Source organism: Eulemur rufifrons, chromosome 15 (assembly GCF_041146395.1).
Source record: "Eulemur rufifrons isolate Redbay chromosome 15, OSU_ERuf_1, whole genome shotgun sequence".
Lineage (NCBI taxonomy): Eukaryota > Metazoa > Chordata > Mammalia > Primates > Lemuridae > Eulemur > Eulemur rufifrons.
In genome coordinates, this window is record NC_090997.1 from 47,411,604 (window position 1) to 47,433,274 (window position 21,671).

At 37.4% G+C, this 21,671-nt stretch overlaps 1 protein-coding gene across 4 annotated transcripts in view; it reads right to left on the reverse strand.

Moving 5' to 3' along the window:
• The window catches only part of MAP3K7 (mitogen-activated protein kinase kinase kinase 7), a 61,894-nt gene extending 51,329 nt beyond the window's left edge, over positions 1-10,565 (reverse strand). For all 4 annotated transcript variants that reach the window (XM_069488962.1, XM_069488959.1, XM_069488961.1 and 1 more), the window contains exon 1: positions 10,257-10,565. In XM_069488962.1, coding sequence (XP_069345063.1) covers positions 10,257-10,376 — 120 coding nt within the window. In that variant the 5' untranslated portion in view covers positions 10,377-10,565. The remainder of the gene's footprint in view (positions 1-10,256) is intronic.
• Positions 10,566-21,671: the final 11,106 nt, after the last annotated feature.

The window sequence follows — 21,671 nt, forward strand, 5'->3', positions numbered from 1 at the left end:
GATACAGCACTGAACAAACCAAATCCAAATCCTTATTCTCGCTGTTTATATTCTTATGGAAAGAGACAAAGAGGAAGTGAGATATATAAGAAAAATATATAATATTTTAAAAAATAAGTGTGCTAAGAAGAAAAGGAGTAAGTTGTGTGTGTATATACATGTGTACACACTCCCCTGACTACACTGTCTACCAATTTTAAACAATGTAGTCACGCAAAACCTCATGGAGAAAGGTGACATTTTAGTGATGATCTAGAATACTTGGGGTGTTTGGTGTGGCTGGTGCATAGTAGGAGAAGAGAAGAGTAATGTAAGATAAGGCTGGAGGGACAGGCAGACCCTGGATCCTGAAAGGTTCTATGCACCATGAAAAAGACTTTGGATTTCAGTCTAAGCGCAATGGGAAGCAATTGGAGAAATTTAAGGAAGGAAAGATATACTGTGACTTACATTAAAAAAATCATTCTAGCTCTTATTTAAAGAATGGATTATGGAGAAGCTGGAATATATAAAGAGAGAGACCCATTAGGAGGATATTACAGCAGCCCAAGCAACTGGTAATAGCTGTGAGGACAAGGTTGATGCGAATAATACAGAAAACCGGGCAGATCTGGGACATGACTTAGAGGTAGAGTCAATAGGGCTTACTGATTGTCTGCATGCAGGTGGGACAGGTGGAGAGGAAAAGAGATGAATCAAGGACAATGTCTAGATTGGGCAATAATTTACTGAAGTATAAGAATGAAGAAAGCAGATTTTAAAAAATAACTCAAGAGTTTTGTTTTAGTCATATGAAATTTAAGATGCCTATTAGATATCCAAGTGGGATCTATGGAGAAGTCAGGCAAAGAGGTACAAACTTGGGAGTCATCAGTATATTGTTGGTATTTCTAGTCAATCAATTGGATGAGATCACCAAAAAATAATAATACGTAGATACTGAGGTCTGAGAACTCAGCTTTGCAGCATTTCGCCATTTAAAACACAACACAGGAGAAAGAGCTAGCAAAGACTAAGAAGAAACAGTCAATATGGTAGCAAGCAAACCAAGAGAGTGTCACAGAAGCCAAGAGAAAAAAATGTTTGAAGAAGAAAGCAGAGGGAAGAACAGTGAAAGCATTAAGCCTGTGGCTCTCAAAGTGTGGTCTCTGGTTCAGAAGCATCAGTATCACCTGGAAATTTGTACGAATTGTAAATTCCAAGCAATCTGTGTTTTACCAAGCCTTCCAGGTAATCCTGATGTTTCAGAACCACTGCATTAGGCCAATACATTAACAACATAATAATAAGACAAGATATTTCAGTGGAAGCCATCTCACAGACAAGAGAGCCCTCCCCTGCTGTTGACATTATTGATGAAAGCTTTCCAGAGCACCCAGATACCATCTTGGGCAGGAGAAAGGGAAAATGAAAATCCTTATGAGGGAAGACTGAACTTTGAAATAACTAAATACATCTTGAATTTTCTGAGTAAAAAATTACCTGAAAGAGATGTTTTACATTGAAATTAACCAAGTTACCTTTAATGTGGCAAGATTAAATGCTTTTCTCTACTGAGTTGAAAAGAGGGAGGATTCAAGGTGGCAATCAATTACAGAAAAATAATTACTTTTCTGAACAATCTTCAAAAACAAACAGGAAATGCGGACATGATTAGCCCGGCATGTCCCAGCTACTGGGGAGGCTGAGGCAGTAGGATTGCTTGAGCCCAGGAGTTTGAGGTTGCTGTGAGCAAGGCTGACGCCACGGCACTCTAGCCCAGGCAACAGAGCAAGACTCTGTCTCAAAAAAAAAAAAAAAAAAAAAAAAAAAAGAGGAAATACAGACATGGAATTGAAAAAAAGAGTATAAATATATATGCATAAGGGATTGGGTGGAAAATACAATAATTAGATGATATACAACTGGGCAAGTTGTTTCATGCTATATTTTGCCTTCCTTCCCCCAATTCTGACACTAGCTCTCTAAGGGAGCAAGTCTGAATGGGAATTAGTGGTGGCAGAAAGTGCAGTACAGAATGAAAAAGTGCATTCCAATATACTCCTCATCCCATTTTCTAAGAAATAACATTTTAAAGAAGTGCAATGTTATTATTTGTACAATGCAACCTTATATTTGTTTAACAAAATACTATAACTTATAAAAGCACCTTCTTACAACTATGACAAAGTTTAAGTCATAACCCTGTGAATATCCAAGATTTTTTACTTCTCCCTCAGAGAGGAGAAAACCAAGGTTCCTAGAGTTGAAGTTATCTCCTCAAAAATCATGTAACTAGTAAACCAGAGTCACCTTTCAGATAGGTCTCATGGTCCCAGCAAAACAGAAGCCCAATAGATAGATACACAGCACTTGGTCCAGTGCCTTGTACAGAGGAGTCATTAGAAAATGATACTCAGAAATATTAGGTCATTAAATATGAAATATCTGATTTTGAATCAAAAGTGTAGTTTATTATATCTCAAACAAGAAGCAGTACAATTAATCAAATTATGTGCCTAAACTATCGATACAGTTTTGCCATCTTAACAGAAGCTTGTTTATACCAGCAGCAAAGAAGCCTGGAGAACAAATGGTGATGAAATCGTCAAAGACGTTTTCCACTGCTTGTTGAGAATTGAATATATTTTTTCTTGCAAGAAGTGGTCCAAAGCCTGGCAGAAGTGTTTGTCAGTTGGTGCAAGGTCTGGTGAATACAGTGGAAAACAGAGAGTTTCAAAGTCTAGCTGCTGTAGTTTGAGTATTGTTGTTTGTGCTACATTTGGTCAAGCACTGTCTTGCAAGAGGATTGGCCTGTCTCTATTGACCAACCTTGGCTGCTTAATCACAAGCATCCTCATCATTTCTCCAATTGGTTGCAGCAGACATCTGCTGTAATTGACTGACCAGGCTCCATGAAGGTATAGTGGATAATACCAGTGCTGGACCACCAAATAGAAGCCATTAGCTTTTCTGATGAATATTCGGTTTTGGACTGTGTTTTGGCACTTCATCTTTATCCAACCATTGTACCAAATGCTTGTGATTGTCAATAAGAATCCATTTCTCATCGCATGTATTAATATGGTGTACAAATGGTTTGCCTTTATGTTGTGACAGCAAAGAAAAGCAAGCTTTTGAGACGATTTCTATTCTGACACTTGTTTAATTCATGGGTTACCCATCTATCCAGCTTCTTTACCTTCCCAATTTGTTTCAAATGGTCCAATATTGTTGGTATAGTAACGTACAGTAACACCTTGCTGCTAATTCCTGCATAGGTTGAGGTGGATTCACTTCCACTACAGCTTTCAGCTCATTATTATCCACCTTGGTCTCAAGTAGCCCACGTGGCTCATTTTCAAGATTAAAATCACCAGAATGGAACTTTTCAAACCACTGAGTACTGTGTGTTAATTAGCCACATCATTCCCAAACACTCCATTGATATTTTAAGCTGTCTGTGCTGCATTGGTTCCGTGACGGTACTCATATTTGAAAATAACATGAATTGTTGACTTATCCATGGTTTCACAAAAATTGCTCTAAAACAAAACTTGAAAGATAACCATAAGCCAAAATGTGCATTTGAAAGACTGAGGAAATACCTTCACAATAAAAATAAAACAAGAAGTGTCAAAGTGAAACGTCAGAGATATCAACTGTCAAACTTACTATAATACTTAAGGAAATTGGACATTTCATACTTAATAACCTAATAGTAGGCATGATACAACTAACAACTGTCAACTTTTCAAAAGATTATACTCAAATTTCTAACTGTTTAGAAGGAGGTTTTTTATTTATTTATTTATTTATTTTTTGAGACAGAGTCTCATTCTGTTGCCCAGGCTAGAGTGAGTGCCGTGGCGTCAGCCTAGCTCACAGTAACCTCAAACTCCTGAGCTCAAGGGATCCTCCTGTCTCAGCCTCCCGAGTAGCTGGGACTACAGGCATGCACCAACCATGCCCGGCTAATTTTTTTCTATATATATTTTTAGCTGTCCATATAATTTCTTTCTATATATATATATATTTTTTTTTTTAGTAGAGATGGGGTCTCGCTCTTGCTCAGGCTGGTCTCGAACTCCTGAGCTCAAACGATCCGCCCACCTCGGCCTCCCAGAGTGCTAGGATTACAGGCGTGAGCCACCACGCCCAGCCGAGAAGGAGGTTTTTAAAAGGCCTAATCTCCTGTGAGAAATGAGAGTGAATTGGGGTTAATAGAAGGCATGTGTATAAAGGGATTATAGTAGATAGTCTCCAAAGATGGCGGCCATCAATCCCTTCCCTCTCTGTCTGTCCCTAATTAAGAAATAGTTCCATCTTGGCCTCCTCCACTGACTCTGCTTCCTCTGTCCAAACCTTAGATGCTGATACTTTCCAAGGTTCTGTCCTTGGACCTTCTTTCTTAATGTGTTCTCTAATCTCACAGCTTCACACTCTCACATTTTTCTCCCATCCAGGTCTTCTGCCTAAGCTCAAGATATATTTAAAACTGCCTTTGGGAGCTGGAGGTTCTGCAGGCTCCTCAAGTCCAACATATGGAATATCAACTCCATTATCTATCCTTTACGTTTGGCGTATTGTAGCTTACTTGACTGTGGTTAAGTAGGTTTACAGATTATATTATTTCATTTTAATTAAGTCAATCCTTACATTTTGGAAAGGTTTTATTTAGAAAGTACTTATTACAACTTGAGCCATCATCAAACAATAGTGTGGAACCATAACTTAAGTTTTGCTAATTGTTATTTCATCTCCCATTGTTTTAAAATATCTATTTTACACATATACATCCAAAACTGTGAGTATGCAAAACAGAAGATAGATGATACATGATAAAAAAAACATGAACACTGTCCTTACAGGACTGGTAGATAAAGTCCACCACTGTCAGCACTCTAGCTCTCTCAGGCTGACAGTGTAAAATAGCATTCTGTTGATGGGGGTAAATATTACAAGTGTTTACATTTAAAAAAAATATATATATACCTTTAAGGAAATGTTTCCGGTACAAATAGCATGGTAATGAATTTACTTATCATATTAATCGAGAATATAAAATGGTGGAGAAGATCAGATATGGAGTAATAGGATGTCTAGACTATGAAGGCCAAGCCTGAAAACATATAAGGAGATTATGTACATTATTAGATAACGAATTAAGCCAATGTTACAAACTACAGAAAGCAACTCGATGTTTTTCTTGACATATGGCTGATTAGTGGAAGAGTGGCATAGATGGCCACTCTTGAGACACACTGGCAACCGAGGTGAACAAAGAAAAATCTAATATTCAAGTTACAAAACACTGAAAGACACTTTCTGCTTACTACCAAATTTCTAATTCAAGTTCACAAGTCAAAATGCTTTTTGGATTATATTCTTATCTGAATAATATAACATAGTTTCTCTGAATGATGTTTGAATAATGTTTTGCTCAAAGATCAATTTTCATCAAGAGTGTTAAAAAAAGCACACATCCAAGTTAGAAGTATTTCCCTATCATACTCATCCAACCAAAATGGTGAACCTACAAAGAAATATTTCAGATATTCTTCACAACCCCTCATCTGTAAAAATAGAAGAACAAAGGAATGCAAAGACAACTTTGGTTTTAAAAGGGAAGTCAATTTAGAAATATATCCTTCTAAATTTATGAATATTTTCTAAATTAAAATGTTTTGGATTAATTCTCTTAGGATAAGCATTTCTCCCCATATAGTTTACTCCTCTTGGCTTGGGGTCTACAACTTTCGTCTCATACAACAAAGCAGATTTAAATTTATTTTCTTAGTATAAAAAATATAACAGAAGAATGTGAGAGGTGGTGTGGATATTTCCATGCAATTACTACTGAAAGACACAAAAACCAAAATCAGAATGTGTTACGTGTGTATGAGTGTTTAAAGTTAAGCAATTCCTTTAAATTCAATTTCTTTAGGATGGAAGATAACTCCATTCCTTCAGGCAAGTCAAGTTAAAAAACAAACACACACCTAAACTAAACTGAAAAGGATGTATGTATGCCCTGTGCTTTCAGTTTACTACGAAATAACTCTTTTAATTGTCCCTGATTCATGTTATTTTTTGTTTAATGACTATGGCTGTCAGTTTGGTTTGGCCCTGTTCTATGGACTATGTGAATGGACCCCTGGCAATGTGGCCATCGCTCTGGCTGGAAATGTAGAACATAGATCATACATTTATTAGTTAGGACTTGGGGCCTCCAACTATTTCAGAACTTCAATATCTATTAATAAACTTCAGCAGAGTAAAACTGCCATCTGCTGACAAGACAGACTTGATTAACATAAAAGTAAAGTGTTGATTATTCAAACTTTCTTCTGAAATTTTTCATGCAGTCTTTTAAAGCTTGTCATAATCTGACTCATTTAATAGTCCTTTCTTTCAGATATGCTATCTTTTAAGTTACACATGCACAATCCAAAAATTATCTCTGTAGCTACCTCTTTACCATAAAAACCATTCCAGATTTCTACTGAAATCAATGGTCACTAAGTTTCACATGGACGAATGTATTGATAATTTTGGGTATCTGTAATTAATAGTGACTAACAAATTTACAAACAGTTTATTCAGACCACTATAAATTAGGTTTCTCTCTAATATCAGTTGCCCATATCTTTATAATCTAAACCTACAAAATATATATTACTGACAAAGTTCTTTCTATATCTCCCCGTCCTAGTATATTTTAGCTTTTAAAACAAAACCTCTGTGTGTCTCCTTAATGAAGCTTAAGAACATATATAAATACTACAGTGATTATATGTGTCCAATATTGTATCCTTGGTCATACACTATAGTTGAGGTTAACATTGTGGGTCTCCCCTTTAAAAAGCAATCTTTGGGTCTTTTTAACACTTTAGTAAAGACCGGCCAACAACTGGCTTATTCACAGTACCTAGTCTCATCATAAGTCAGACATTTTAAGGAGAGAATTCTAGGATTCTTCTATTCATCTTCCATAGTACCTTATCAGTATTAGGCACAGAAAGGAACATTCATGAAATACTCAGGACCAAATACTCTATAAGGGAAATCAGTATTTTATTTCCCCATTCCCAGAAGAAGGTTTGGTTATAAAGTACTCCAGAAAGAGTGGAAAAAGCAACTGACTCCTGAGTAAGAAATCTCAAATTCAATTCCCAGCTTTACCATTTACTTCGGCATGTGGCTTCTGGCAAATCAAACTCTATGACCACTTGCCAATATCCATAAAATGGGGTATCATTTGCCCTGTCTACCCAGGATTAGTTGGTTACCAACTTAATTCCATGGGAGATCATGATCACTGTCCTTAAAGAACTTCTAAGCTTACTGTGGAAACAGAACATAAATACTGGAAACAATGAATGTGTTTCCATTTTAGAACTGGAAAAGGCCTAAAATGATCTTGTTTGATCTCTCATTTTACATGAATAATCACAGGCCCAGAAAAACGAGGTGACTTGCACAAAGTTACAGAAATATATAACAGCAGAATTGGTACAGCACCTACATTTTCTAATTTTCAGCCAAGTACACTTTCAACTACACCATGCTGTCTTAACTCATCCCCAATACATACTCTTTTATTCTAACATCCTCTATCCCCACATCTGGAATGGAAAAAACTAAATGACTTAAAAAAAAAGAAATCTAGGTAGATTTCTGAGGCCAAGAACTTATAAAATTTGATACCAGATTGAATTTAAGAAGTACCTAACCTAATATCATTGAGTTACAATATTAGGAAAGCAAGGATTAAAATCAGCTGATGTCTTAGAAATATGTATCTACTAAATGACTACATATTTGGCCTGTGGTTAAAATTTTCTTTTTACACAGTTTCTAATTATGCTGATATAACATGATTCAATTATATTGTTATTCAAGAAATGCAAAATGATTTTCTTAATTGAAAAGGTAAAAGTCTTGTACAATATAAAATATTGAAAGCAATGTAAAATAGTTTTTGTTTCTGGTCATCTTTCTCTGTTCTCTTAATCACGATTTAACCTACAAGAGGAATCTAAGTTGAGAAATACTGGGTGTCCCTGGTGCATCCTGGATTATATAACACCATTTTAATGTGTTCAAATGAAGAATATGATGAAAATTAAGTAATGCTTTTAATATCAGAAAGGTTCGAATTCAATCTTTAATGTGAAAATAAATTGGGCATTAAAAAATGAAAAGAACACAAACCAAAAAAACTTCTCAATGACTGCCTATTAGAAATAAATTTTCATCTAGAAACAAAAATCTGCTACCCAGGAACATACTAAATGTGTGCATGTACACACACATACACATTGAAACATTATCTAAACTGAAAGAAGAGTCTTGGAAACAAAAACCTAACCAGAAGTGAGATGGCTTTGGGGGGAGAACATCAAAATGACAAATGCCTTTTTAGTAACTTGCATTCTTCCATGAAGCAAGAAGGTAAAAAGCTTTAGAAAGTAGCACAAAAAAACTAAGGTTGTAAAATTCAAATGAGGTTAAGTTTGTAAAAGCATTTGGTAGACCATAAAGTACAAGTTATTATTATATGACAATTCGTAGTCTACAAGCATAGCAACTCACCACAGAGTAGACGTAAATGCTTATTTAAAAACTGCAATTCTTGTATACTGACTCACTGAATTTTTATTTTTAAAAAAGAATGTTAGCCACGAATGCGGGATCAACTATCCACATCTGAAAAAGGAATTTATCATAGCCTCAACAGAAAAAAGAACACACCAAAAACATTTCACCCTCTTTTCAAAAACAGGTCTTCTTTTAGCCATCCGACCTTAAAGCAGGTCACCGTTCCTCTCTGGGAACTAGATTTCCTAATAATATGTGTCAGGCACTGTGCTGGCTGTTTTGCATGTATTGTCTACTAGGATCTGTTATACATTCATTTTATAGATAAAATGAAATACAAATTATTATCCCTACTTTACTTAACTATTTTACTTAAGGAAACTAAAAGTTAGGAAACTTGCCCCAAATCACACAGTAAGTGGCATGTACCTGACATACTGAACCTTCCTCTCTAACTCCAAAGACCCTGCTCTTCCCACTATACTACCTTGTAAAATGACGTTCTCAATGATCTCTAAAGTTACTTTATGTGATTAAAAAAATACATGATTTGGTAATCCATTATTCTTCCAAAGCATGCATAGGAAGAAAAATTTATTCATTGAATGTTGCTTATCTCACTACTTTTAATTTGCTGCCACCTAAAAGTAATTTTAGATATTCAAAGTAGACACAATTCTTTCAGAGTCTGTAATATTCCACTAGGACACACAGGGTTCTTTACGCTACATGTACTGCAAAGTACTTAATTTTAAAAATGATAACTAAATGGTAATTGTTTGGTAGATATTATTTCCAACCAAAGTTTTAAAGTGTCTTTAAAACAAACAGTTTTTACTTTTCTAAATTTTACAGTTCTTAGAACCAATCTACCGCTCTGTGAATTTGAAAAGAAGCAATGTATTAAACGCGTCTTGAAATATCTTGCTCCAATATAAATTATTGTAGAATAAAGAATAGATTCGGGTTTTCCTAACAGTGATTTCTAGTCTGATGTTATATTCTGATTGTCACTGCAATCATTAGTTGTCTTTCTTCAGAATATGCTACTTGAAACATTTTTCCATCGCAGATCAGTCTGTATTAGTAATGGTGAAATTGATCTAATTAGCTCAACTGAAGGCAGAACATTTAAATATTATGAGCACTGCTCTATGGTATTAGAGAAACTTAGAAGCATCCAGCACTAGGGGAAACACTTTATTAGACTCCACGATTTGCTGATTTAACAACCATTTATTACCATCCCTACGTGCCAGGCACTGAGCTAGAAGTCGAACATAATACAATCCTTAGCGCGTAAGAACACGTCTAGGGAATTGAAACTCCAAAACGGCTACGGTCTTTACTGAATTTACTTACAGATATGAGAACTGATGGACCACACGATGTCATCAGTTCATTCTCGTTTGAGATCACTCAAATTCAGGCACCGGAGTATCAAATTCAAAATCAAGAGTGCCGAAGTGAGAAAAAAAGACAGCTACCCTGGAGCAGTTAAGTGCAGAGTCCCCCCCGACACCCCATCTCTGAGGGGCTGTGGGGACTCCCGGGTGGATCCTGGGGCGCGGAGCCCTGTGAATTAGAGGGGCTAGAGAGGCGCCTTCAGAGCCGGGACCAGACAGAGGCGGGGAAGGGCCGGGATAGGCGTCTCCTTGCCAGGCTTTGCTCACCTCTTCCACCTCGATCTCCTTGTAGTCGATCTCTTCAAAGTTGAGGACCTGGGAAGGGGCTTCGATCATCTCACCGGCCGAAGACGAGGAGGAGGACGAGGCGGCGGAGGCTGTAGACATGATCCCTCGCGGCTCCCGGGGGGCCCCGGGATGGTGCCGCCCGGACAATCCGGGTGAGACCCGCGCCCACCCGCCTCCGGACCGACCTTCAGCCTGGAGCCGCGCAGTCCTGCCACCCGGCGATCCGTGGCGGGCGCAGGGGCAGCGGCCACAGCCGTGTCCCGGCTCTGGCCCCGCTGCGTTTTCCGCTGCCGGCCCCGCCCACCACACTTCCGGTTCCGGTCTGAAATCGGAAACAGGGCCGTGAGCTCGCGGGAGGGGAGGGGAGAATTTTGTGACTTAAAGAGAAAGGAAGGACAGGTTGGGGGTGGGGTGGAGTAGGGTGAGAGGCTAGCCTGGACCTGTGGAAGAAATTTCGCGAGACCTTTGTTAAAGGGCCACTGCAACCTGACGATACCGCGAGAGCTGACGCACTGACGTAATTAAAGTGCGCTAACGGAAGTGGCGCGGAGCATGACGGAAAATCAATGCGGTTGGTCCTTTAAGAACAAGCGGGAAAGATAAAAATCTGCGATTTCGTATCTCCTTCGTGAACTATGTCATGTCCTCACTTTCTCTTCCGTGAGCCGCCTGCATACGGGCGGGATATGTTAGACTTGTTTCATTTTCAGTTTCATTCCTAAGCTAAGCTGAGCTGTTTCTTTAAGAAGCCTTGCAAATTGTGTTTTCCTCAATGTATATGCAAGGAAATAGTTGCTTCTGTTACTTTGAGCTAGTCCCTGACTCTGTGAGAGATTCTACAAGAGCGAGTCAGCTCATGCAACTTGAGTAACACTATGGAGGCTGAGTGCTCACTAACGGAAGTTAATATTTTGGTGTTACAAACTTTACACGGATTAGGTTGATAAGGTATTTATAATGTGGCATAATTTGTCCTGTTCATCTCAAGTTATAGATCACTATTGCAGGACATACAGGACACTAGTGTTTTACGCTGATAAATTAATCAACAGCAGCCTTGCAAATCAATTATTTTTGTTGCCATTTTCAGGACACGAGAAAGTAGGCATCAGAGAGATTAAAACAATTATGATCCTCACAAGCTAGGTCACCCTATCTGCGGGCTGGAGAGTATTGGCCATGTGGTACTACCAACACAATTTTCAGTTTTAAACTAGCTGTTAAACTTTTTTTAGTCAGTTTGATCTGAAGCCTAACTGTGGGAAAATTGGAGTTAGAGATGAAGATTTAAGGACCAAAGCCAGATTCTTGTGAATGTCAAATTCTAAGTCTCAACAAGACACTGAAAAGGGACGATCTGAAAGGGGGGGAGTGAGAGGAATAGTGATCCAGATGTCACCAGAGGAGGGCTTTCCAATCCCACATTTGGGATTGCAAATACGTCACTGGATCTGGTCATCAAGAAGTTATTGTGAACTCTTGGAAAACATTTTGTCACTTTTTACTTTGGTTCTAGTAACACTCAATGACAGTTTGATGGATGGATAAAAGAATGAAAAAGGGAATAATTTCTTTGCACTGTACACAGTACACACTCTCTCTGGATGATCTTACCCAGGGTCTTGACTTCCCATGCCATTTTTATGATTGTGACTCCCAATATTCTGATTTTTCTTGAATTCTGGACCTATTGGACATCTCTATCTAGATATAACATAAACACCTAAACTACAAGATGCCAAAAGCAAATTTGAAAGTTGCCATCCACTACAAATATGTTCTTTTGTGTGCTTTTCCTATCTCACTGAAGGATCCCATCCATCACCCACTCAACCAAGTGAGAAACAGGACATGTGAAATAATGTGCATGCACTAATAACCAAATAGAAACAGATTTAATCAATGGTATAATCATTTTCACTTGTCATTTCTTGCCTTTCCAAACTAGGATGGTAACCTCTTACCTTGTGTTGTCATGCTGCAGGTTCATATCTGATTTCTCTTTAATACCTTGATCTTAGTACAGTGGATGCTTGCCAAGTGTCAATTCAAGAAATATTTCTTATATATTTTGGACAAATGAATAGCTTCTGTCAGGCCTGGAGTGTACGATCCATTTCCTATACCTCCAGTTTAGGGCCAGAATCCTGACAAGGGGCTAATCGCTGCAGCCATGATGAATTCTACTTGATTTTCCCTCAAATTTTGCTATGCAAAACATCAAATATACAAAAAAGTTGAAAGAATATTACAATGAACACCTGTATACCCACCACCAAGATTCTACCTTTAACATTTTACTATATTTATTTTTATCATATACATATCATAAATAGGTATATATATCCATCTATCCATCCATCCATACTTACATCCATCTGTCCTTTTTTTGTTAGATGCATTTCAAAGTGAATTGCTTGTATGACTTTGAACCTCGTCTACCCCAATACTTCTGCTTCTGTGTTTTATTCATTGATTTGGACTTCTGATATTGATACCAGTCAAAAATTAATCCTTATCCAACTTACTGGCAGATTCCTTTTTTATTTTTTGTCTGCATGGGACCTTTTTCCTAGCTTCTGATAATACAAAGTCTCAGCAGTATTCATGTTTCTGAACTCCAAGATTATTGCCAAGTTCCAATTCACCTCTTCCATTCTGCAATTTGTTTATGTGAGCTAGTAAATTCCTATTTTAATTTAAGCTGGTCCAAGTTGTACTTTTGTCATTTGCAACCAAAGAATCCTAAGTAGTCAAGTTTTTATTAAGACATGATGGAGTGGAGTTGAACTCATCTCAGTTCACCTCAATTTTGACTTTGCATTCCTTTTAATTTCTTTAACTTTCATGAATTAAGGATGGAAGCTTGACCTTACAATTTCATGTCAACTTCAGTAACCCATCTGTATGTCTCCACAAATCCCCAGAGATACATACAAAGCTATTTCTGTGGTCTCCTTGAAGTCCCTCCCAGTTTGAGAACCCTCCCCCACCCTCCCTTATGTCAGCACCCTAACAACTACTCTCTAACTCCCAACTCTGTTTTCAATTTTGGGCTTTTTATACTCTCCAGGAAATGAGGGAAAAAGGGTTTCAAAATTCCTTTCCTGCCACTCCTTTGTATGTTCTGAATGGGATTCACATCTTATTTGGCTCATTTTGGATATGGGGATATCTAGAACCCATTTTCATGGAGGCTTAGCAGAAACTGAGATTAAAATAGCTCTACTTTAATGTTCTGTGGCATTGGCATGTATGATATATCTAAAGAGTTCCATATTTTATCAGTTAATATGACTTTTGTGATAAGTAACAGGAAAACCAACACAAAATGGCTTAAACAATAAAGGGGGTTTATTGGCCCAGTTAAGTGGAAAGTCAAAAGCTAGGACAGGCTCCAGGTTTCATTTAATTCATAGACTTAAAGATAATGTCAATACTTGAGTTTCCATTTTTCTCTTCTGCTTTTTGTGGTATTTGCCGTGGTCTAGGATAATGTTTCTCAACATTTTTCTCCCCATTTTTGTCCCCCTAAGGAGACTTTTCAGATGTCATAGTGCCTCTCCCCCAAATTTTGATACTATGGATATACTGTATATTTATTTATGTATTGTATTATATTTGTGCATTACACACAAAAAGGGACAAGATTTTTTCTCTCTCCAATTTTTAGTCCCTTTGGAGGTCATATTGCTCCTACTGAGAATGCATGCACTAGAAGTTTCATTTTTCACATGATGTATCACTAAGCTATATAATTAGGGACGTCTCTTTTGGTAGCCATCTCAGAAGAACAGGAAGCATTCTTTTTCAAAAGCCCTTGGTAACTATACCTTTGAGTGAGGGATGGGGGACAAATGCTTGAGGATACAGATATAGTCATGCACAGCATAACAATGTTTCAGTCAACAATGGACACCATACACAATGATGGTCCCATAATATTATAATGGAGCTGAGAAATTTTTATTACCTCATGACATCATAGCAGTCATAACATCATAGTGTAATGCGTTACTCATGTGTTTGTGGTTATGCTGGTGTAAACAAACCTGTGCTGCCAGTTGTATAAAAGTATAGTACATACTATTATGTATAGTACATAATACTTGCTAATAAATGACTATGTTACTGGTTTATGTATTTACTATACTATATTTTTATTGTTATTTTATAGTGTACTTCTACTTATATTAATAGAGTTAACTATAAAGTGCCTCAGGCAGATCCTTCAGGAGGTATTCTAGAAGGCATTGTTATAGTAAGAAATGACAGCTCCGTGCATGTTTTGCCCCTGAAAACCTTTCAGTGGGACAAGATGTGGAGGTGGAAGATAGAGTCATTGATGATCCTGACCCTGTGTAGGCCTAGGCTGATATGTGTGTTTGTGTCTTAGTTTTTAACAAAAAAGTTTAAAAAGTAAAAAATAAATGTAAAAAGCTTATAGAATAAGAATACAAAGAAATATTACTGTACAGTTGTGCAATGTATTTGTGTTTTAAGCTGTTATTACAAAACAGTCAAAAAGTTAAAAAATTAAAAAGTTTATAAAGAAAAAATTACAGTAAGCTGAGATTAACTTATTAACAGCTTACAGTAAAGCCAAGGAAGAAAGAAAAATATTTTTTGATAAACTTAGTGTATTCTAAGTATAGGTGTTTATAATGTATACAGCAATGTACAATAATGTCCTAGGTCTTCACATTCACTAACCGCTCACTCACTAACTTACCCAGAACAATTTCCAGTCCCACAAGCCCCATTCATGGTAAGTGCCCTATACAGATGTACCATTTTTTAACTTTTATACTGTATTTTTACTGTACCTTTTCTATGTTTTGATACACAAATACCATTGTGTTACAATTACCTACAGCAGGGGTCCTCAAACTATGATGAGTTGTATAATTATTTCATCATATATTACAATGTAATAATAATAGAAATAAGTGCACAATAAATGTAATGTGCTTGAATCATTCCAAAATCATCCCCCACCCTCCCCAGTCCATGGAAATATTGTCTTCCATGAAAATGGTCCCTGTGCTGAAAAGGTTGGGGACCACTGACCTGCAGTATTTGGTATAGTAGTAACATTCTGTACAGGTTTGTAGCCTAGAAGCAGTAGGTATACCATATAGCCTAGGTATGTAGTAAGCTATACCATCTTTGTGTAAATACACTCTATGATGTTTGCACAATGATGAAATTGCCTAAGAATGTTTTTCTCAGAACATAGTTATGTAATTAAATGATGCATAACTGTCTCTTGTTTAGCTTAGATCCAGGGCTCATGAAAGCATGGGCTTTGAGAGAAGAAGATGTTACTTTAGAGGAAAAATCTGAATACTCTCAGGAAGAGCAAAGCAGGGAATGGTTGCTGGGTATGCAATCAGCAAATGTTCATTATTCAGATGTCTGTTCAGGTTGAGCTCTGTGATGGTTAGTTTTGTGTCAACTTGGCTGATATAAAGGATATCCAGATAGCTGGCAAAACTTATATGTAGGTGTACCTGTGAGGGTGTATCAGGAAGAGATTAGCATATGAATAAGTAGATTGAGTAAAGATTTACCCTCACCAATGTACATGGGCCACATCCCATCTGTTGAGGGCCTGAATAGAACAAAAAGGTGAAGGAAGGGTGAATTCACTGTATCTTTTTGAGCTGGGACATCCATTTTCTCCTGCCCTTGGACATTGGAGCTTCTGGTTCTTGGGCCTTTTCCTCCAGGACTTATACCAGTGTCCCCCTCAGAGCTTTGAAGTTGTATTGGAAGTTACGCATTGTCTCTCCTGGTTTTCAGGCCTTTGGAATTGGACTGAATCACACGACCGGCTTTCCTGGTTCTCCAGCTTGCAGATGGCAGATGGCATAACTTCATAGCCTCCATGATTATGTGAACCAATGCCCATAATAAATCTCCTTATATATATTCTATTGGCTTTGTTTCTCTAAAGAACCCTAATACAAGCTCTTTACCTAGAAAGTATTAATACTATCCTTACTACCTCTCTGAGAACCAAACCAGCTCAATTCAATCAAATATTATTCTTTCGGCCGGGCGCGGTGGCTCACGCCTGTAATCCTAGCACTCTGGGAGGCCGAGGTGGGCGGATCGTTTGAGCTCAGGAGTTCGAGACCAGCCTGAGCAAGAGCGAGACCCCATCTCTACTAAAAATAGAAAGAAATTATATGGACAGCTAAAAATATATATAGAAAAAATTAGCCGGGCATGGTGGTGCATGCCTGTAGTCCCAGCTACTCGGGAGGCTGAGACAGGAGGATCGCTTGAGCTCAGGAGTTTGAGGTTGCTGTGAGCTAGGCTGACGCCACGGCACTCACTCTAGCCTGGGCAACAGAGTGAGACTCTGTCTCAAAAAAAAAAAAAAAAAAAAAAACAAAAAAAACAAACAAACAAATATTATTCTTTCCAGGAAACTCAGAAGCTCTGCTGTACTATATTCAAAACTTGTGTATGCAGAGGATAGCTAATCCCTTAGCATTTCAGTGACACTGCTAGAGAGCAGCTCTCCAAATTTATGCATTTCTTTGATATCTGAGTTTATTCCATATTTCTACTCCCCACATCTTCATCCAAGGTCTTTGGCGTCCCAGGAGAAACTAAACTGGAATTTAACCAATCTATGGAGCTGCTAGAAGAGTTTGTATTCTAGGTGTTCACAATATGGCTTGTAAGGGTGGGCATACAAAGATGGAGTAGAGGCTTCTAGTAAGTGCACCTCCAAGACATTGTCTGACATCATATTTAGCTGAAATTTCTGTTTGCAGCTAACGTTTTCCCCAACCTCCATCCATGCTAGCTATAGGTGAATACTTTGATGATGCCTGTGTTCTGCAGATAAGATCTCCATAATTGTTTTCTAAAGACTTGATATGAAAAAGTGCAACTTGTCTCAAAATTCATTCCAATATTATCATTTTCTATATGTGCCATGACATGAAAAATTGGGAAGAACTGAGTTAGGAGGCTGTTGCGTAAGTCAAGGCAAGAAGTATTAGTGGTTTAAATAACATGAATAGTGGCCACAGGGGTTGTAGATAAATGGATAGATTTGAGAGACATTTAGGAAATAGAATTGGTGGGAGTCAATGATTGACACTGAATGTGGGGAAGGAGGTAAAGAAAAGGCCAATGTAAAGGATGACTCCCAGATTTCTTACTTGTGAAACTCAGGGTAAGAAGGGTGCCTTTTACAGAAGGCGGGAAGAATAAATGGAATAAGGAAGGGGGAGAAGAGAATGAAGAAATCGGTTTGGGCATGTTGAGCTAGAGACACCAGAAAGAATTCCAAGTGTTATTATCAAGCAAGCAGTTGATCTTGAGGGAAAAAGGCAAAGCTAGAGAAACAGATGCCAGCCTACTGATGACAATTAAATGGAAATGAATGGGATCACTGAAGGAAGATGTGTAAAATGAGATAGACTAGGACTTAAGACAGAGACTTAAGCAATCAAATGTTTAAGCGGTGGAGGAACTGCCAAAAATTTTGTGAGAAACCAGAAATTATGATGTTGTAAAAACTGAGATAAAAAGGGTATTTCAGTGTTGAATACTTGTGAGAGGTTAAATGTGAGAAAAAACTGAACAGCACTTATTGGATGTAGGGACTCATGGTCATTTATAACCTTAACTAGGACAATTTCCATGATGGGAACAGAAACTAGATGAGTCAGATTGAGAAGTGAGTGAAAGGTGAGGAAAATGAAGACAGTAATATAGACAACCTTTTAAGTTTGGTTGTTAAGGGGAGGGAAAATATAGAACAGTGTGAATTAAACCCACATTGGGGCAAGGAAGTTTAGGGATTTGAGAGGAGTGTAGTTGAAATTATGAATCATGGGGGCCAACCTGAAGAGAGGATGAAAAGAGAATGGGAGGGTGTGATGGATTGGGAGAAGGTAGAAGGGTCAGTGGGGTGGAAGTTAGATATGTGATTGAAGAACAGGTGTAATGAAAGTTTCCTCCACAAACTGAGTGGATCTGGAGTTGATTAGAAAGTGAGATATTTGAATTTGTGATTTCAAAGGTGGTGCAGTTTCAGGTGAGGGCAAGATTATTTTTTTCTTTGAGATGGGGTCTAGCTCTGTTGCCCAGGCTGGAGGGCAGTGGCACAGTCATAGCTTACTGCATCCTGGAACTCTTGGACTCAAACAATTCTCCTTTCTCAGCCTCCCAAGAAGTCCCATGAGTGGGACTACAGGCATGCACCAACATACCTGGCTAATTTTTCTTATTTTTTGTAGAGATGGGGTCTCACTAGTTTGCCCAGCATAGTCTTGAACTCCTGGCTTCAGGTGATCTTCTTGGCTGAGGATAAGATTTAATCTGAGATATGGTTGGGAGAAAAGAAGAGTTAGGTCTTTGGAACTGAGAAGAGCAGGAACTAAGAAGTCAGGATATCGATGGTTCATTCATCTAACCATCTGCTGTTGAACATTGAAGTTGTTTCTAACATTTATTTTTATATTATAAATATCACTGAGATGAACATCCTTGTATTGAAGTTTAATGTTTTTAGGGTGTCTTCATACAAAAGCTACTCTGTTTCCCTTGTTATCTTATTTTCGTTTCTTTGAAATGTTTCTAATTTTTGTATCCTTTAAAGAAGGGTAGTAAACTATTAATAATTGCAATTAGGATTTCTGTGCTTTATCTTCAAAGAACAGGTTTTAGAACTCTAATGACAGAGTTCTTATCTTGATTCTGCCACATATCTTGAATAAATTACTTAGACTTTCAACTTTAGTTTATCTACCTAATACTTACATCAAAGGTTTTTGGTGCAGATTGAAAGTGACAGGTTCATAGAAATTAAATGTGAAATAATTGTCAGTTTGCCTTTTTTTGGTCCTTGAGTGGTGACATTGGGGAAAACAGTTCTCCATCACAGACACTAGAAGACTCCATTGTCCCAGGAGAGCTTAGTTGCTGACTGGTATAAACTTGAAAGGAAAAGAGAGCGAGCTTGGGTAGATTTGTGGAGGGGAAAAAAGCATGCTGGTGATTTTTTACATACTCTCTGTGAGAGAGAGTGAATGGGCTCAGATGGGCAGTTGAGATGCCCCCATGTGGGTGTGTAAGGTCTCTTGCAGTGTTCATAGAGCCCAGAGAAGGAGGATGGGGGCTAAATCAGGATTTAGAGGCTAGCTGTGCTCATACTACCATATTCTGGTTAAGGGTATATTGTCGAGGGAGGAAGATAGAATATATTTCATTTACCAGTTTATCTTGATTTAGAACTTATAAATATTAATATTTAGACATATAATATGTGGGCCTCCATTTGCACTCTTGACCTGAGCCCCACAAATGTTAGGAGAAGGTCTGTTTTTGTACGTGTTGTATTTCTATTCCTGTGTACTGCTAGTGGTTTACAGGTATGGTATTCCCAACTTGGATTTGCTATTTCCTAAATTTCCCACAGATGCCTCTAATCACTTAAGTCTCAGCTCAATTACTATCTCAGAGATGGTGATATTATCCTCCTTTCAGGCCCCTACCCTTTCACTTTCTATCTATTATTTTTATTTTATTTCTAGCCCTTTACCTATCTGACATAATCTAATTTAATTATTTCCTCCCTTGTTCATTTTCTGTCCTCCACTCTCTCCCTGACCTTGCCCATTTGCTGTTAGCTCCACTGGGGCAGAAATCATAAGTGTTTAGTAGACACTTAATAAATTTTTTTAGGAAGTAAATGAAAATCTATATTTTTAAGTAAATGATGTTTAATTTATTTCAGGTATAAGAACTGGGTTAACAAAATATTTTCTATAATATCATTGGGAAATTATTTGATAAATAGCTACATATACAATTAGCATACAAATTATTTGTAATGAAGATTTTTAAGTACTTGAGGGTTTTGAAAATGCTTTGTTTTCCTGGCCAGTTTAAGTCTCTCTCTGATTTTAATATTACTAATTTTTAGGACCCTTATTCTTCCTAGATTTTCCAAGGGTAAACTTTAGTTCTTCTTCTTTCCAAATGCCCACTGCTGGTTAATCCATTCGAATGGTTTGCTTGCTAAAAGTTAGTAATAAAGTGTTATTGTGGCATTAATGATTACTTTCAGAAATAATTGATATTTTAACAAAAAAAATATGTACAATCAGAGAGAATAGAGAGATTTTTATTTTCCAAGCTTTGGAGGCAAGCTTTAACATCATCACACACCTCACCATCAGTTTTTCAAAGCAGAAACTTAATCAGATAAAGAACGTGAGTCAGAAATGAAAATAATCTTCATGGAAAATAGTGCTCTTCACTACAAATGTGCATTCATTAAATGTTTTATATTGTAGCCTAATATGTCAAATCGGTGTTCTTAGATGATCTTTCTCCGAAGAAATTGCAGAAGCAATTTGGTTTCATTTTCGGGAATAAATAAGGGTGTTTCATTTCCCACAGCCTCAGGGAATCACAAATTAAAACTTTCCACTAAAATGGATGCCATCTACTATTCATTATTTCAACAAACAAACCACTCCACTCTGCTGAAGTTGCAATCAGGGTAAGGGATATTGTAGTGCTTGAAACCTGCAAGGCTGAGGGGGCCCACTTTGCGTTCTCCTTCGTTAGCAACCCATTTCACATCTTCCTCCGAGTTTCCCAGCACCCCACAGAGCTGCTCTCCGTGGTGCAAAGCTCCATTAAGTAAATAGAGGCTCCATATTTAGAAGCCATCTGTGGGAATTCAAAGTGCTCTGAGAGGGAAATTGGTACTATCAAGATTAAGGTATTAATGAAAAGTTCTGTTAAATTTCTGTTGGAATGCTAATTAATCTTCTAAAAATTGTTAATCAATTCAATTATGTAACACACTTAAACTTTAACATGCGGTACAGGAAAAGTAACAGGGTCTTTTAATTATGCCCAGAGGCATTCAGAAAGTAAAGGGAAAAAGTCTAGTGGGAAAATCATCCCCAAACGGTGCTTTAGTTTGCTCTTCAGTATGCACTTGTTCTATCACATTTGATAGGTTTGAGAAATCAATATTTAGTGCTCAGATATTGGAGGAAATATTAGAAGTATTGGAAGAAATTCAGGAAGTGGAATTCTGACAACTATTCCTTAATGGAATAATCTCCTATCTGAAGCGCAGAAGACAATCTCAGCATGGATTATTAAACCCATACTTTAGGTTGAATTATTAAATGAAGAAATAATCTGATAAAATTTCAGTATTTGAAGCCTGACTAACCATGCTAGGTGTTAGTATTGAGCTAAATGAGCTATGCTATATTCCTATCAATATTAAAATATTTTGTTTGTTAATAAGAACTTGAATCATATCAATTTTGTTAAATGTTATGATGTCAATCCATCTCTAAATCTTTTAATGTATGTGAAACAGTATGTGACAGTATG